The sequence below is a fragment of the Gossypium raimondii genome, chromosome 11 (assembly GCF_025698545.1).
Source record: "Gossypium raimondii isolate GPD5lz chromosome 11, ASM2569854v1, whole genome shotgun sequence".
In the NCBI taxonomy this organism is placed as follows: domain Eukaryota; kingdom Viridiplantae; phylum Streptophyta; class Magnoliopsida; order Malvales; family Malvaceae; genus Gossypium; species Gossypium raimondii.
Window position 1 is genome coordinate 5189920 of NC_068575.1, and position 19106 is coordinate 5209025.

Here is a 19106-nt window from a genome sequence, read left to right on the forward strand (position 1 = left end):
AATAGTTTCTTTTAGTTTTTAAATAATGTATAAATTTATAATTATATAAGAAGGTAAACTATAATATTAAATTTTAAAAATTAAGTAAAACAACATGCAATAATTTTCATAATAATTAATGATAAATAAGAAAAATATTCACAATTATAAAACAAACCGTTTAAGAGTATATAAACTACTTATACAAAATTCTTTTAAATTAAAGATGAAATTATATATATATAAATAACAAATGAAATTATATATACAAATTTAAAAGTGAAAATATACATAATTATATTGATAAAAAGTACATATGACAATATACAATTTTGTTGGACATATGATAAAAAGTACATATGATAAAAGTACATAATTAATAACTTCGTTATTTTATATATGTTTGTTGGACACATTTTGTTACGATATCAATAATTTTCATAATAATTAATGATAAATAAGAAAAATATTCACAATTATAAAACAAACCGTTTAAGAGTATATAAACTACTTATACAAAATTCTTTTAAATTAAAGATGAAATTATATATACAAATTTATAAGTGAAAATATACATAATTATATGACAATATACAAACAAGGTTATAAAGTAATTCATAGGAATATAGCTTTCTTGTTTGTATTCTCATTCTATTTTGAACATACCTTTCTTGCTTGTATTATCATTCTATTATGAATATACCTTTCTTGTTCGTATCCTCGTTCTATTGATGATTAATGTTGCTTTATAATTTTTATAAATTTAATAGAACTACTACTACTAAAAGTATAAAAGGGCAATGATTTGCAATTGTTTTTATAATTAAGTACTGCTTCTTGCAATTGTTTTCCCAGCAAGATTGCGGTACTCACATCTTGAAATCCAAATTCAAGATCTTAAAGAATTTTCTGAGCTCGATCACTATTATGGCTTGGTCTGCTGTGACATCTGCAGTGACAACAATTGGCAACCTGCTAACTGAGGAAGCCATATACCTATGGGGCGTGGAGGAGCAAGTTGATCGTCTGCAAACGGAGCTCCAATGGATGAAAAGCTCCTTAATGGTGGCAGAGACAAAACAATCTACGGATGAGAGGATTCGTCTTTGGGTTGCTGAAATCAGAGAGCTTGCTTATGATGCTGAGGATATTGTTGAGGAATTTGCTCTCAAGATTGGATCCAAAAACAAAGGTGGCCTTCCGAGTTGTATTAAAAGATCAGCCTGCTGTTTGAACGAGGGATGGGTGCTCCATGAAACCAGGTCAAGGATCGAGAAAATCATAGAAAGAATCAACGACTTGGTCCGACGACTACAGGCCTATGGCGTAAAGGAATTAAAGGACAGAGGAGAAGAATCAAGTTTTTCAACTGAAAGACGAGAATCAAGGCGGCCTTATCCACATATTATGGATGATAATATTGTTGGACTAGTTGATGATACCGAGGGATTGGTCGAAGTTCTTACGAAGGAAAGTATATGCAAGGTTGTTACAATATGGGGCATGGGTGGTCTGGGAAAGACCACTCTCGCCAAGAAAATATATCACCATCGTCAGGTTATTGATTATTTCGATCACTTGGCTTTTGTATATGTTTCTCAACCATGCCAGAAAAGAAATGTTTGGGAAGACATTCTATCTGGTTTCAAAACTTTAAATGTCGAGGATAGGAAGAAAAGAGATGAAGAATTAGCAGAGAAGTTGTGTAACATTTTGGAGGTTAAAAAGTGTCTGGTGATACTTGATGATATTTGGACCAGTGAAGCTTGGGATAGTCTAAAACCTGCCTTTCCAGTTGCAACGGGCCGTGATAGCAATAGCAAGATATTGCTCACCTCTAGAAACAGGGGGATAGTTCCATATGCTGACATAAGAGGTAAAATTTTCTTTATTAGGTAAAATTGAATACTCTTATTCCTTTTATGGAAAATAACTATGTATATTATTTCAGAGTTGAAGTGCCTAAACGATGAAGAAAGTTGGGAATTGTTTCAAAAGATTGCATTTCCTCAAACAGGTAAATATACAAATAGCAAAATTCTTGTTATATGCTAAATTTATTTTTCATTTTAATAATTAAATTTAAAATATATAAAATCTATTTTATTTAAAATTTCAAAACCTTAATATGAAATAAATAAAAGAAATCAAGGTTTTGGAGTTTATCAATTAATGGTACACGCACGTAAATATAATTAATAGGTAAATTCATTATCTTTTATATTATAATTTTTAATAACTTCACTATTACTTATCGAATAAATTATATTAGGATCATCTTAAAAATATAATTTTAGGCACCAATAAAATAATGTCAAATTTTAAATTTTAAGATAACAAAGAATTATTATACACTCATTTATATTTAATATTTTCTCCAACTTAATTTAAATTTAATTAAATTATTTAAAATAATTAATTTTAAAATTATAAAGAAACATATTTTCTTCTTTTACAAATTTTAATCATTTTATTTTTTTCATAAGTTAATGTTTTTTTATTTTTGTGCAACTAATTTTAAAAAAATTAGTAATTTTTGTGTAATATTTTTCATGTCATTGACACATAATTTTGATAATTATTTTATCCTGAACTCAAAACTCCAAACCTTAAACTCGAACTCTAAACCTTGAACCTAAACCTTGAACCCCAAATCTCGCAGTTCAAGGTTTGGATTCGAGATTTAAAGTTCAAAATTCAAGGTTCAAGTTTAAAGTTCGAGGGTTCAGGGTTATCGGTTACGAGTTTAGGATTCATAGTTCAAGGATTTGGGGTTACGAGTTTGGGGTTTTATGTTTTGGATCTAGGGTTTAGGATTCTAGATTCAGGGTTCACGATAAAAAAATGACCAAAATTATGTGTCAATGATATGGAAAAAATTGTTGAAATGTTAATAAATAATTAGAAAGGGACCATGACTAATGTGATCAGAATGGTCCATAAAATAATTTCTCCATGGATGAGTGTATAATAATAATTCATGTCTTTAAAATTTAATCATGTGACAAAAAAAATTTTATTTTTAAGATCATTCTAATAACATTGACTTTCAAAGAAGAAAGTTGCATGACCAGCTTATCAAAAACCTGAAGGACTAGCCTTAATCTCCATCTTCGATCTTGACTCTTCTTCTTAATATTCGAAGCAATAGTCTGGGAGTCAGTCTTGATTATCACATTGGTCCATTTGTTCTTCATAGCTAATTCAATCCATCCAACCATAGCTTTGGCCTCGACAACCTCACATGAATCCACTTAATCCTTTTACCAATCCCATCCACCATCTTCCCACTTAAAATTCTGCCTATTACTCTAATACCAGCACAAGCTATTAAGGTGTCAAATGCCCCATCACAATTAACTTTAACCCAACCTTATGGTAGTTTCTCCCAAACATCAGCACAAGTTTTTGACTTCCTAGTTCGATCAGAGTTATTGTTTGAACAGAGGATCCATTGAGCAGATAAGAATTCATTCATGGAGCAATCAGTCCTTCGAATAATTCTCTCCAAACCAAGTTTCACACCTCCAATTGTAACCTCACACCTAGCTTTCCAGATGTGGCAGCAAGTGGAAACAATTCCAACTTTGAAATCCTCCCTCATACAAGGCATTTGTAACAACTTTGAGAACCATCTGTCAAATGATTGAATTTTGATCATTTAGCCCTTGAAGACCAAAACAAGCCTCATACTATATTCCCCTAACCAATTACAACTAAGAATAATATGTCCAAAGTCTCATCTTCAATACCACATAAACAACAAATTGGGTTCGAAACACATTTTCTTTTCCACGGATTAAAACGAGATGGAATAGCATTATGACACAATTTCCATAAGAAAATTTTAATTTTGTTCGGTACCTGTAAGCTCCAAATAGCTTTCCAAGTGCTCCTATCGATTAAGTGAGAGCTGGAAGGTTGTAAAGAAGACTCATTTCCATAGTGCTTTCTCAACTCATTGTACCCTGACTTCATCGAATATTGATCAACAGCTGTAAACGGCCACACCAATTTATCTTGTTCATCTGTTTCATGAAGGGGAACTTTTAATTTCGCAATTTCAATATCTTCTAACCACATTGAGATACTGGGTAAGTCCCAATTTAGTTCTTCTAAACCAATGATCTCAGTAACTCTTGTTGGTAAGGATCCGTCAATACTTCCAGGATGCTTTAGTTTCCTATCTTTAACTCCCAGCAACCATCTATCTTCCCAAATGTGGATGCTTTCGTCATTTAGCACTTGCCAAATCAAAGTCTCCTTTTAATAACTCTTTCCCTTCAAGAATGCTGCTCCACACCCATCATGACCTAGCTCCCTTTTTAGCTTCAAGGAAATTAGAATTCGGGAAAAAAAGTCCTTTTAAAATCCTAGCCCAAAGAGCATCAGGATCCTGGACTAACTGTCAAGATTGTTTTGCAAGTAGAGCAAGTCCTCCAAGCTTTTCAATGAATACGTCTCTCATTTTCCTTCTGCTGAATTCATTTCCACGCATAAGTTTTTAGGAAATTCGAAAAGATATCGTATACATTGAAGCGCATGCTACTGCTTTAATAAGAACCTCCCTTCCCCTTCAAGATAACGTTTGCTGCTTCCAGCCCTTAAGTTTGGTAAGGACTTTATCTCTTTTTTTTTCTTTTCTTTTCTTTTTTTTTTTTTGGTGAAAGTAGGGACCTTATCTTTGATACGCCTCAAAGTTAATGTTTTCGAAAGCCCCGACAAAGAAGGGACACCCAAGTAAACGTCCGAATTATTATGTCAGTCTCTTCTTGAATCAACCTTTCGTTGTCCCTTCGGGAGTATTCACACACTAAAAACGTTGCTTGATTTATCATAGTTGACCCTTCGTCCAGAAGCTGCACAATATTCTTGAATCAAGTTAATCATTCTCCTACAATTTAACGAACTAGCTTCCAAAAAGAATAGAAATCGTTCGTGAATAACAAATGTGACACTACTGGATAATGACCACTAAGGCTAATCCCAGAAATAAAACTAGACTCGACGCTATGAATAATCACTACCCCTAGAACTCCTTTCAATATATTCACCATGATCTTCGATATGATTTAATACTTAAAATTACAAGGACTAATTAACCTAATTAAATTATGTCATTAATTCAAGACATTTAGTTTTCAGTATTAAAATTATCTCAATCTCGTTCGAAAATCTCGTTAAAATCATCCACGAAAAAAGAGATTAATTTAATTGTTTTGTATGCTTAACTTGTACAATATAAGTAAAATCTTATAATTTTATCTCCAAATTCTCAACACATCTTTTTGACCCTTATTTATAATCTCATTTGTATCTAACAAGATATCCAATTTAAAATTAAATAATCTTTTTATATAATTCTTTAATTGTTAAAAGTATTTTCCTCTATTTTTTTTGTTGGAGTATTAAATATTAGCCTTAAAACCATAATGCATGAACTATTCCAAACAACCCTTAAAAAGATATGTAAATTTTGTTTTAGATTTCAAATTGGATAGTGAATTATCTATTTATTTATTCAAACTCCTCTTAAATTAATGAGAGTGAAGTTTCTTATTTAGTATTGATTGTTCCATAAAGTATTCAAAATTTTCAAATAGATTTATTTTTTCAAGTTTAGTTAATAACCGCAATAAAATTAAACTTTATAAGTGATGAATTTATATTAAAATTGTTTGACAAATTCATAAAATATAAGTTTGGGTTCATCTACTTTTACATTTCTTTTACCTATTTAAATTATTTCTTAATTTTCCTTATTTTTTTTAAAATTTATTCTTAATTTTTTATACAGAAAATATAATCGACGTGGAAATGAAAAAGTTAGGAAAGAACATGGTTAAACATTGTGCAGGGCTTCCATTAGCCATTGTTGTATTGGGAGGAATTTTGGCTACAAAGAATAATTTATTAAACGAATGGCGAAAGATATCTGACAATGTAAAATCATACTTGAAGAGAGGCAAAAATCAAGGACCAGAGGATGTGTTAGCATTAAGTTATGATGATTTGCCTCCCTATCTAAGACCATGTTTCCTCTATCTAAGCCATTTTCCGGAGGATTATATGATAGATGTGGATAGATTGATTCAATTATGGGTTGCTGAAGGTATTGTGTCATCAAAGCAAGAAGAAAGAGACGGTGGGGAAATTGCGGAAGATGTGGCGGAATCTTATTTAATGGAGCTTGTGGAAAGGTGCATGATTCAAGTACGAGAAAGAGATATGGCAACCTTAAAGGTCAAAACAATTCAGATGCATGATCTGATGAGAGATCTTTGCTTATCAAAGGCAAAACAAGAAAATTTTGTCTTCATTGTCGACCAATCAAATGCATCTTCATTATCTATGATTCGGAAGGTTCGTAGGGTTTCTGTGCATGAGTTTTTTTTCATACAATGCATTAAAAGTCCAAATATTCGGTCACTTTTGTTCTTCAATGAGTTCTTTCCGTTGGAGGAATTAGAAAAATCTTTGCCTTTGGAAGTGTTGAATTACGTTAAAGAACATGACGATGAAGTTTGGAATCCACTGTATTTGATTCTTTTGATTTCGGGATCTGGTACGATGGCTCTTAAATTTCGGGGAGTTTGGAGATACATGTTCAACAACTTCAAATTGCTAAGAGCCCTAAACTATGAGAAAACAACATATGATGGTTTTGCAGGGCTTAAGTTACCCAGTGATATAGGTAATCTCATCCATTTAAGATTCTTGAGTCTAAAGCATCTTAAGTTCTTCTGGCAGAAGTTGCCATCATCTCTAGGCAACTTAAGGTGTTTGCAAACCTTGGATTTAAGAGTTGGAAATGAAAGAATTCATGTACCTAATGTGATATGGAGGATGGAGCAACTAAGACATTTATATCTCCCTTCGAGATGTAAAAGCAGAACTAAGTTGAAGTTGGGTACTTTGAGAAAACTCCTAACACTTGTGAACTTCAACACCAAGAATTGTTATCTAAAGGATCTTATCAACATGACAAATCTTAGAGAGTTGGAGATTTATGGGCCCTTTAATATTGAAAATTTCAATGAGAAGGATTTGGGCGAGAATCCACCCATAATCGGAAGTAAATATCTTCATTCCTTGTCTATTATTACCTCTGGGGACAAATCAATAGATCCAAAACATTTGGCCCATCTCCTTTCAAATTGTACAAGTATTTGCAAGTTGAGTGTAGAAACAAGGATAAGTGAGTTACCAGAGTATCACTACTTCTCTTCACATCTCGCTTACATACAGTTGAGCCGCTGCAAGCTTGAGAAAGATCCAATGCCAACACTAGAGAAGCTGCCTAACTTAAGGATTCTTGAATTCGAAATATCTTTCGTAGGAAAGGAAATGTTTTGCTCTGCTCAGGGTTTTCCTAAACTTGAGTCTCTAATCCTTGCGGAGCTCTACTATTTGGAGGAGTGGAAGGTGGATGAAGGAGCCATGCCTTCTCTTCAGCGATTGGAGATTGAGGAATGCGGAAACTTGAAGATGCTTCCAGAGCGATTGAGGTTCATTACAACCCTCAAAGAACTGAAGATTGAATCAATGCCAAAGGCATTCAAAGATAGATTGGAGGAGGAAGGAGGAGAAGATTTCTACAAAGTCAAACATGTTCCTTCTATCATATTCCAAAACTGTGGCTAATAGATTGAATGATAAGTGAGAGGTAATTTCATAACCTCTAGTTTAGGAAATGATTCCTACTTTCTTTGCTTCTTATATATCTTTCGTTATTGACAATGTCTCACATTCTCACTCCATTTGTCAACACAACAATGAATAATTACATTTATTAAAAGTCAAAGGAAGTCCGACATAGCTTTGGTTTGCGGTGACCGTTCCTATATTTATTTGTTAGCTTTGCTTTCTCTTTCTTTTTTTTCCCTACTTAAGTGTGCTTGAGTCTTTTTCTTTTTTTATAAATGTAATAGTAGAAGCCAAGGCAGGACCATGCTTTTCTATTGTAAAATTCATCACTTCGTTGTCTATGTTCATTTCTACTCTTTAGTTTACTTAAATATAATTGTTTGATATATATTTATCTTTTTAATATATACATATTTTAGAAAAATTGAATATATGTCTCATTAGACTCATTTCCGTTTCAACATATTTCCTTATTTTATGTAAGTCGATTGGTATTTAACATAATCTTTTCCGTCATCCTTAACTCAATAATCCTTGTTACAATATCATATCAAGTTTAATTTTAATGGTTGCACTTCATCCCCACACTTCCAAAGCAAAAAATAGGAAAAATCAAATCTTACCAACTAATAACACTTTCAAATTACATTGTCTTACAAAAGAAAGAAAGAAAGAAGATACAATTTGAATTTTTTTGTCAAATGGTTTAGCAAACTATGCTTTATAAAAGGCAAAGGAATCCAAGGGAATCAAAGATTCCAAAATCGATATTTAGATTCAAGATTTTGTATCACCATGCTTTGCTTCTTATATCTACCAACAATCTCTCGATGATAATAAACTAAAAAATATATTCAAGGGAATCGAAGATTCCAAATCCAACTTAATCGATTGAAAATTTCACATCCACTTAATTAATTCAAATGCTATTTATTCAGTAAGTTTAAATTAAAAATTGCAAGAATCTTCATTTATCTTTTATTCGAAATGTTATTCGGATTCATTGAAAATATTGAACATATAATGTGTGCACATGGAAATGTCCAAATCTTTAAATATAGGGTTGACATGGGAGAAATCTCCTAAAGATTTATAAAATTCAATATGATCCTATTATTTTCGTTATAAAACTCAATATCTTATTCGGATTAGGATATGAGCGAATAACAGATAACTATTTGTAGTTCAAGGTGTGATAAAATCTCAGTAGCTAAGTTATGAATGTTGCAAAATACCATACAAAATCACAGCCACATTTGTTAGTATGACTATTTTGGGTAATCAAAGGAAAAAAATGTTAGCTGTTGAGCAAACAAGGTGAACAGATTAGATATTCCAATTACGTTCAAGCACTTGACAAATCCTTTCTGCAATGGCTTCAGCACGCATCCTTAATTTAATTTCTTATCATACGTTTTTGCATGTATCATAAGAAATTAAATTAAGGATTTTCTACTGCAAACCTACCATGAAAACATAATTTTTATTAGGATCAAAGGCATAGCCCATCATGGCAGCATTATTGAGTCCATTTTCAGAGGAAAATCCTGAAACATGTTACAGGCAAATATTAAGAAAAACAACGCACAAGCATAAGTATAAAAAACCTAGCATGTAAGAAATCAATACTTGAAAGGATTAAAATCACTGCTAACCTAAGACATTGAATCTAGCACCACTAGGAAACATCCGAAATGATACTTGTCTTTCAATGTTGAGATACATAGGTCCAAGTCTGCCATGTTGCGCCAAACGGGAATTCATCAACCTCTTGAGAACCTAAAGGATGAAAAGTTCCAGTCCAAGTTATATATATACAGACACACACACAGATAGACATGAAGAAAGTGGGTTACTGGTGTATTATTTAAGTAAAGAAAAAGTTGAAATCTTGAACCTCTAAATATTGGGTAACAGCTAGTGTTAAAAGTGCATAAAGTTCTGCTATTATCTACAAGAAACAAAGGAGGAATCACATACATTGTTTATATTCACTTTTCTTGCTACACAAGCAAGCTGACTCCATAAACAAAGGCATACCTTTTTCTCCGTTTTTAAATGGTTTTCTTGTTTTTCGGCTGCTTTTTATATTAAGAGACAGAGATTGTGAGACCTCGTCATCCTCAAGGAGTAAATGGTCAAGCATGGAGATGATGGGAAGACCATGAGTCGATGGTGGTCGATCCATGAGTTGATTATGAATAGTTTCATGTTATGAAATAAAAATGTTAGCTAAAGTTAGTTGAACGCTGTGTTTTAGGGCCGAGGGTTTAATGAAACTATAAGTTTTGATGTTGAATGAAAACGGTGCGTATTGATGGTTTGCTACAACTGCTCGAGGAACAGCCCTATAACAGACTTTGTAACTGCCAATTCTCAGCCATAATAGAAACTGGCATGGGAAATGAGCAGATATGCCATTTTGTGAAGGAAATCAATTCTTTCTTCTTCCTCGATTCTCTTTCTCTTCTCTCTTTTTCTTTCTTCCTCTATTCTGTTGAAATTATGCATCACTTCACCAGCATTCATTATTGTGGACGTATCTGATCTTCAGTCTCTGGTTTACTGCCCATGTAAAGTTATGGAAAGAAATGCAAATTTAAAAGGATTTCTTGCTATAGTCTATGCAATTTCATGTGTGCGTGAAAGGAGATGAAGATTAATAGAGTAATACTGATATACCAACAATTCATTAATTGAAGTACTATCAATATTATCAACAAGTAACAGAATTAAGTGAGTATACTAATATAGTCTAGAAAAACAATTTAATTAATAATAGCATAGGGAAGGCAACAGGGTGAAGTTGTTGTTGCTATTTATATCTCTGCTGCTAGCTTTTGACGACTTCGACAAGTAAACTGCAATCACAAGTGTTGTTCTTATTACCTGCAAAAACACAGCCAACAATCTGAATCCATATCCCCATTTTTAGGAACAAATGCATGGTGTACCATTTGTTTCGAAGCCAAATCAATTTTCTTAATTTTTCTTGAAGTAAAAACGTATCTGACACTTATATTCAGCACATATTCATGTATTGGTATGAAGATATGGCATTCTTATCCTATACTCATATCCGTGCTCAAGTAACATAAACTGAACCCGCAAGATAACTGATTTAACATCGCATTTCTGCTAGCTATTGATTATTTCACCAAGTAAACTGCAATCACAAGTGTTGTTCTTATTCCTTGCAAAAACACAGTCAACAATCTGAATCCACATTCCCATTTTTGGAACAAAACCATGGCGTACCATTTGTTTCAAAGCCCAATCAACTTCCTTTACCATCTTCCCCTTACAAAAACCATGAATCAACTTCTTGTATGAATCAAAACTAGGATTAACCCTCTCGAAAACCATTCTCCCCATAATCTCCTTTGCTTCCATAAACCTCGCAGCATCAAGCAAACCGTACAACACCTCTTGATAAGACCCTGCATTGGGATAACACCCTTTCTTTTTCATAATTTCCAACAGCTTCACACCTTCATCAATCCTACCTTGTTTCCTAAGACCTGAAATCAAGATATTAAAGCTAACAGCATCAGCATCGATTCCTTCCGTTTCAATCCTCCCCATCAACTCAAAAGCTTCATCAACCTTCCCCTTATCGCACAACCCGTGCATTAAAGTAGAATAAGTTCTAACATTAGGCTTACACCTTTGTTTAGGAAATTCATCGAGCAGTTGGAATGCAAACTCTAATTTCCCATTTTCACACAACCCTTTAATGAGAATATTCAGAGTACAAGCTTCAATTTCAACACCCAAATTGGGAGCTTTCCCATAAACCTCGTGAACAACATCAGATAGTTTGTTCGATACGAGTAAGCTCAATACGATATTGAAGGTTTTAACACTAGGCCAAGTCCCAGATTCTGGCATGCTAAAAAGGATCTCGATTGCCCTTTTGATTCGACCTCCGACATGCCCATACTTTTTAATCACATTCTGGAAGAATTCATCGGATAAACGACAGGCTTTTTCACGTTTGAGCTTTTCCATTATATTTTCAATGGAATCAAAATCCTGGGCATATGCGAGCTTGTTGATGAGCAAAGTGAAGAGAGGTTCAGTTGGTTTATAATCCTTGCGAGCTGAGTATTGGGCTAGGACTGAAATGAGAGAGTTTGGATCTTTAAGATTGTCAAAGATTTTGAGGATTTCGGTCGGGGAGAGCCAGTCTTTGTGGGTTAGTTTGAAAAGGGGAGGGGAAGTGGTGTGGGTTGGTTGATGGTAGCTGGAAAGTGAGGAGAAAAACGAAAGGGATTTAAGAGATGAGATTTTAGTGGTGATTGGATGTTGAAAAAGTGAGGGAAAATATTGGGGGTAAGAGCTTTTGATAGAAGAAAGAAGGGAACGTGAAATCATGCGTTTGGCCATTGGAGAATGTAGAAACTGGAGAGCTAAAAGCTTTGTGCTATTCGCACTATAAACGTATATAGGGTAAGGGAAAGGCTTAATACTTGTTTTGACCCCTGTAATATAGTAAAAATCTCATTTTGACCCTTTTCCTTCACTTTGTCTGTTTACTTTCATTTCGTCCATCATGTTAGTCTATTGATCATTTCCGTAAATCCCATGTGTTAGGGTTCCTATATTATAGTATTCATCCATATACTTTAACCCTCCACGTAGTCGCAATCAATTGGCTTAAATGATTACACACGAGGATCACTATAGTACAAGGACCAAAGTGAGAATTTTATTATTAATTAAGTGACGAACACGTAAACATGCACTAATTTTTTTATACAGAAATGGTCAAAGGATTAAAGTGATAGATGAAATGAAAGTAAAGGGCGCAAAGTGATTGGAAAAGTAGTAAAAGGTTGGAAAATATGAAGAGATTGTATGATTCAAACCTTAAATAATTTATCTACTGAAATTTTGAGGTGTATTATTTCGAAGTAATGAATCATTGTTATTTACAACTATATATTATATCTCTTTGAAATGTACAAATAATTAATGGGCAGAATGTTTATGAATGTCAAAACTTTATTTTTGTTTCTTCTTCCCTTCAAGAATTGGTTGGATTTGGAGATGCCTATTGAAAGCCTGGTTGAAAAGGAATCGAGTTTGGAATGCCGAAATGATCAGAAGCCATGCCAGTATAGCAACCGGAGAGAAAAGGATCGATCCCATTCTGTAATCATATGCCTTAGCTAGTACCTCAGTGAACTGCCAGAGTCTGGTGTTCCAAATAATTGGCCTCACAGCTTGAGCAACCTGAAGGGAGCTAAAATGTCAGAGGGAATAAGGCAAAAGATGCAAACTCTAGACAAAAACTATATGCCGATCCTCTAAATATATGAACAAATTTAAAAAAAAAACTTGGGCATGCCCGTATTTGATACTTATTGTTGAATTCGAGTAACATAGTCAACTAGACATACCAAAATCAGACCCCATCCAGTCAGCAGAAATGCAAGATAGCAGACAAGTAAATCATTGGACGACAGTTCATAAATGACTGAGAGACTGATAACAATCGCCAAAATCCTTTACAATTGCTTGATTCCTCAGCCATTTTGCCTTGGAATCTTCGGAAGTCAAGACAAGTCTAGCTCATCAGCTTTGCCATTCATCTTGAAACCAGTTAATGATAAGAAAGAATAGAGTTGAGAGATCCTCAATAATCCAAAAATTTCTGATTGTGGAGATCCTCATAACGAAAGCGTGAAATGAAAAATAAATATATTTATATTAAAATGAGTATGAAGCGAGTGAAATGAAAAAGAAAGGAAAACGGATAAGGCTTTGATTAAAGTTACTTTAAACAAGTAAATATATTTTTATCCAAAAAAAAGCATTCCAAATATGCTTCCTCACCTTATCATTTTGTTAATCTTTCTTTTCCCTTAATTAAAGCTTGATGACTTATATTATATATATCCGTTTTAAAGAAAATGTAACTACTGTCATATATTTTCACTTTATAAATTGATTATAAATATTATTTAAATATTAATTTAGTAATATGATAAAATAAATAAATGATATTTTTATCTGTTCAATTTTTTTAAACTTATGCTTTTATAGATATTATAGATTATAGGAATAGGGTCTAATGGCCAAAAAGAAAAATTATGTACCGTCTATGTGAAGGCATTATAAAAGGGATCATCAGAGTATAAATATTAGTATTAGATAAAGTGGAAGTGAATTGATTAAGTCCTCCACTCATTTTACTTTTAAATAAAAAAAATTTAAACAAAAAAACTCTACTTTTGTTCTACCTACCTTTCTGTTTGTATTCTCATTCTATTAATTAAGTTCTGCTTCTTGCAATTGTTTTCCCAGCAAGATTGCGGCACTCACATCTTGAAATCCAAATTCAAGATTTTAAAGAATTTTCTTAGCTCGATCACTTTTATGGCTTTTTCTGCTGTTGCATCTGCAGTGCAACAATTGGCAACCTGCTAACTGAGGAAGCCATATACCGATGGGGTGTGGAGGAGCAAGTTGATCGTCTGCAAACAGAGCTCAAATGGATGCAAAGATACTTAATGGACTTAGAGACAAAACAATCAAAGGATGAGAGGATTCGTCTTTGGGTTGCTGAAATCAGAGAGCTTGCTTATGATGCTGAGGATGTTGTCGAGGAATTTGCTCTCAAGATTGGATCCAAAAACAAAGGAGGTCTTCCGAGTTGTATTAAAAGATCAGCCTGCTGTTTGAAAGAGGGATGGGCACTCCACAAAACCAGGTCAAAAATGGAGAAAATCATAGAAAGAATCAACGACTTGGTCCGACGACTACAGGCCTACGGAGTAAAGGAATTAAAGGACAGAGGAGAAGAATCAAGTTCTTCAACTGAAAGACGAGAATCAAGGCGGCCTTATCCACATATTATGGATGATAATACTGTTGGACTAATATATATAGGTGTGCAGTTCTGGCTTTATTGAATTTCATTGTTGTCTTAATAAACTGTCTCTATTAATATGCTCTTTTTTGCTGTATTATCTATTATTTATATCCGAATCCTTAGTCATTTCTTCACCAAGAATGAAGCCTGAGAGGCTGGGAGGGCCATGGCCCCTTGGTTAAATGGGAAATTTTCATTTTTAGTCTCTCCTAAATATTAATATTGTAAATTTAAGCCTTTTACCCCTTGGATAAATGGAAAAATTATATTTTGGGCTGCTCCTAAAATTTTTTAGCTTTAGCTCCATTGTACAAAGTTCATGGCTTCGTCCCTGTTCTTCACAATACTGTACATGGAGTTTGTCTGAAAATAGAACAGCATAATTAGGAAGTCATTATATGCTTAACTCGAATATTTATGCTCTACTTGTGGATGAGCTTTCTTTATTTATAGGGTTCTTGGAGGGTCATATCTTTATACTCATATCTGATTGTGTCGAACAGGGTGCTTCAAGTGATATCCAACAGGGTTAAACATTAGTGGATACTTTAAGTACCATTGGTTTAGTTACGTTATTTAGAAACATTTATTATTATCATCAGGTTCTGAGTTTTTATAGATAATTTGTCTGGTATCCTGTCTATACATGGATTGAAGAGAATTGTTGTTTACATCTTGCTTATAGTTCTGGAGTGCGGGAAAAGAATGTCAAAGTAAAACCATTGCAAGATATGCTATTGGAAGAACCCGAGCTTTCTAGATTAGGAAGGTACGAAACACCTCCACTTTAATTTCCTTCTGCTTAAATTATATGTTTTAAGTTAATTTTTAGTTTTGAACATGTTAAATTGCAGGATAATGAGACGCCACTGACCTGTATTCGGATGTAGCCTTGCATTTACATGTTTGGTTTGCAGTGACCATTCATAAATTTTGCTGTGACTACCCTGTTGCTAGTTCTTTTTTCCTACTTCGATCTGCTCAAGTCTTTTATGATATAATTAAATGTAAAAATATATGTAATAGTAGAAGCCAAGACAGGATGTTGTAAAATTGATCATTTTGTTTTTAATGACCATTTGTTCTCATCTTTTTTCATTTTTCATAAATGTGTCAAATATATATTTATTGAATATATTTATGCTGGACACATATCCCAATGTGGTACACTAAATCTGAGTCATATTGTGCAATATTGGTGAATTAGTAGTTGGTGCAGAATCATATACATCGATGTTCTGTCATTTGTTGAAGATAAAAGATCCAAAGCCTCCATTATCAAAAAGGAAAAAAGAAAGAAAATTGGATATTCGTTTCTTTCTAGATTTAGAATATAGATATTTGTAATATTGAGATGATAAACGATTAATAAATGGATTAAATAGGATCTAATGTCTAATTACAATCCTAGAGGAGCAGGCTCCTGCCGCCATAAAAAATTCCATAATTACTTATTTTATTGTATTTTTTGATAACACATTGATTATTGCATGGAACATTGGTTAAGAACAAAAAAGGAACCAAGAACAAACAATGTCCTCTAACATATTAAAATGACAGCTCCAAATCCTTACTTCAATTACTGTTGTGTTGGGTTTATTTTGGATTAGCTAATGGAAATAATTGAAGCTCAGCATGACAGCAAATCAGGTTCTTTTTCTTCTTCCTCTGTCCTTTCTCTCTATTTAGATACATGTTTATTTCGTGTTGTCTGAATGATTTCTATGAATATTAACGGCAGTAAAGCTGAAACCGTAAAATAATGATCCAGTAAAGTTGGTGTTGCAGTTTCTATTTAAATCGCAAACAACTTCCCTATTAATCAAACAATTGCTGCAAACTTGAATGTCATGAACATGTCAAAAATCATACCTTGTAGTCATGTATGAATGTGAGGAAAAATGAAGAACAGAGAAACACAGGCCATACCTGTCATCAATAAAATTAAGGCCTAGATTTCACTCTTGCAGCAATGTGTTATAGCTAGGACTACTAAGATTTAAGACATTAGTACGAAGGTATGACCTGCCAAGGTCATGGAAAGAAATGAAGATATTGCAGGCGTACTTGTCTACGACCCTCGTACCCTCTTTCAAGTAACTTAGCTATCATATGCTGCAGCAGCACCCTTTCTTTTTGTCTTAAAAACAATTCAGGAACCATCTCTGATAATGTCCTCCCATGCCATTGCAGAACCTCAAACACCTCATCCAGAGGAATCAACCACCACCACCACCGGTCAGCCTCCAATATTCAGCCCTGACAACCGCTGGAAACCGTGGCTTCTAATAGCACTCAACATCTTATTCCTCCTCGCCGGTCAATCTGCAGCCGTTCTGTTAACCAAATTCTACTTCAACAATGGAGGAAAAAGTAAATGGATGGCATCTCTCATGCAAACAGCTGGTTTCCCTCTCCTTTACCTCCCACTCCTCTTCTTCCCTTAATTTAACAAGCAGTCCCCAAGCTCCTCCAACAACATAACCCATTATGTGGTCTACTTTTCCCTCGGTTGTCTGCTAGCCATTGATAACTTCATGTATACAGTTGGCGTTAAACCGCTTTCCATTTCAACATATTCCCTTCTTTGTGCAAGCCAATTGGTATTCAACGCCATCTTTTTGGTGGTTATCAACTGCGAAAAGCTCGGTATCCTAACGCTTAACTTGATCATCTTCATTACCGTATCAGCTTCAATGGTTGCAATTCATCCCGACAGTTCTGAGACCAAAAGAGATGAGAAAAATCCAGTACGAAAGAATGAACATTCCATTGGGTTTATATCAATAGTTGGTGCTTCTGCAGGCTATGCTTTATTGCTGTCTCTAACACAATTCTCATTTGACAAAATACTGAAAAAGGACACATTTAGTGTTGTGTTTGAAATGCAGATTTACACTTCATTGGTTTCGAGTTTCGTTTGCTTGTTGGGGTTGTTTCTGAGTTTGGAATTCATGGATTTAAAGTCCGAAATGGAGAAATTTGATGAAGGGAAGGTGATTTATGTAGTGAGTTTGATTGGAATAGCTTTGGCATGGCAGATTTGTACAGTGGGAGTAGTGGGATTGATCTATTTGGTGTCATCTTTGTTCTCAAATGTTGTGAGTATGCTTAGTTTGCCATTTGTTCCAGTTATTGGTGTCCTGCTTTATAAGGAGAAAATGGATGCAAGTAAGGTGTTGGCAATGTTGTTCACTCTTTGGGGATTTGCTTCTTATATCTACCAACAATATCTTGATGATAAAAAGTCAAAGAAAAAGGAATCCCAAGAAATCGAAGCTTCAAAATCTGAAGTTTAACTTAATTGATTGAAGATTCCAAATCAAAGTAGTGGCTATGTTTTTCACTCTTTAGGGCTTTTCTTCCTATCTAGGAATCCAAGGGATCAAAGATTCTTATATGCATATGTACATGTCTACCATACATGTTGTATGAATAAATGGTATTTTTTTATAATAAAATCATAAGGTTACTCTCTCTTCTCATTTTCTAATTTTTCCAAATTATAGATAAATACAAAATAATGAGTATGGTTGTTTAGATCTAAAATTTATATTTTATAAATCTTTTGAGGCTCAAAATATATTTTCCCAATTTTAAGTATAAAATATTACAAATTTTAAATATGGAAAATAATTTAGAAGTGAAAGATATCGAGACTCAACTTACTTTTCTTTACCATATAATTAATGTTGTGGCTAAATCTATTGCTAAAGTTAGTTGGTGTGCTGATAAAAACAAACTTATGAGAAATTAATGAAAGTTTTAAATGTGTATTAATGCTACTTTCTTTAAGATTCTATTGCTCCCCACCTATATTATGATGTGCAAAAGAGTTATTGACAAATGAACATTGAGAATACAACAAAGTCCATTGACTGTTTACATTTTGCATTGACGGAAACAATCCTCTAAGCACTAAGCGGAACTTAGTAATGATATCAAATTTTATATAAAAAAAATTGTTGTAATTTTTAGGAGAGAGAAAGTGAAAGTACGTCCAGCTAGATGTACTTTTCTTAAGTTACAATTTTTTTATTTTTTTAATACAATCAATTTCTTTGATTGAATGATTATATGTTGGTAGTTCTATCGTTGAGTATCAAGTTCAATTCATCTCCCATTTACATTTATATTTTACATTTCGTGTTGTTTTAAGCTTCTTTTATTTTTAATGAATATTTTTAATATACTAGCTTCTTTAATTAAATGTATGTTAAATAATAATGATTTCAATTTTGAGACCTACATTTAATTCCTCTTTTAAAACACACTCGTAATTTTTATTTCATACTGTTTCAATTTTTTAATTAATAAATATATTATTTTTAATTTTTAAATTTAAATTTTAATTGATAAATTTTTATTCATAAAATCAAATAATGAATATATTTACTAAAAATAATTATAATTTATAATAATTATTTTATTTTATAAATACGAATATTTAAATATATATTAATTGTTGGTCACGGACCCAAATTAAAAAGAAAACTTAAATACATTTAAAAGAATAAAATAGAAACGAAGCAAAATTAAGAGTGAATTTTATTAAAAAAAACTCTCCAAAGAAAATTGATAAATAAAACTCTTCAAATTG

At 33.0% G+C, this 19106-nt stretch overlaps 2 protein-coding genes, 2 long non-coding RNA genes and 1 pseudogene across 4 annotated transcripts; 3 read left to right on the forward strand and 2 right to left on the reverse strand.

The window, feature by feature from the left end:
- Window positions 1-824: 824 nt before the first annotated feature.
- LOC128034850 (probable disease resistance protein At1g58602) lies at window positions 825-8002 on the forward strand. The gene is made up of 3 exons (XM_052623777.1): window positions 825-1855; window positions 1931-1996; window positions 5777-8002. The coding sequence occupies exons 1-3, from the start codon at window positions 907-909 to the stop codon at window positions 7621-7623; spliced, it is 2862 nt and encodes a 953-aa protein (XP_052479737.1). The 5' UTR covers window positions 825-906; the 3' UTR covers window positions 7624-8002.
- A 2298-nt stretch (window positions 8003-10300) lies between these two features.
- Window positions 10301-12048, reverse strand: LOC105761362 (pentatricopeptide repeat-containing protein At3g14580, mitochondrial). Its single transcript, XM_012579149.2, has one exon. The coding sequence runs from the start codon at window positions 12013-12015 to the stop codon at window positions 10765-10767; it is 1251 nt and encodes a 416-aa protein (XP_012434603.1). The 5' UTR covers window positions 12016-12048; the 3' UTR covers window positions 10301-10764.
- A 458-nt stretch (window positions 12049-12506) lies between these two features.
- Window positions 12507-13289, reverse strand: LOC128034858 (uncharacterized). Its single transcript, XR_008190924.1, has 2 exons — window positions 13032-13289; window positions 12507-12864 (listed from the first exon to the last, which is right to left on the reverse strand). It is a non-coding gene; the product is annotated as an uncharacterized LOC128034858 (long non-coding RNA).
- A 551-nt stretch (window positions 13290-13840) lies between these two features.
- LOC105761370 (uncharacterized) lies at window positions 13841-15680 on the forward strand. Its single transcript, XR_001123703.2, has 3 exons — window positions 13841-14523; window positions 15192-15275; window positions 15361-15680. It is a non-coding gene; the product is annotated as an uncharacterized LOC105761370 (long non-coding RNA).
- Window positions 15681-16441: 761 nt separating this feature from the next.
- On the forward strand, window positions 16442-17853 carry LOC128034854 (probable purine permease 11; annotated as a pseudogene).
- The last annotated feature ends 1253 nt before the right edge of the window (window positions 17854-19106 follow it).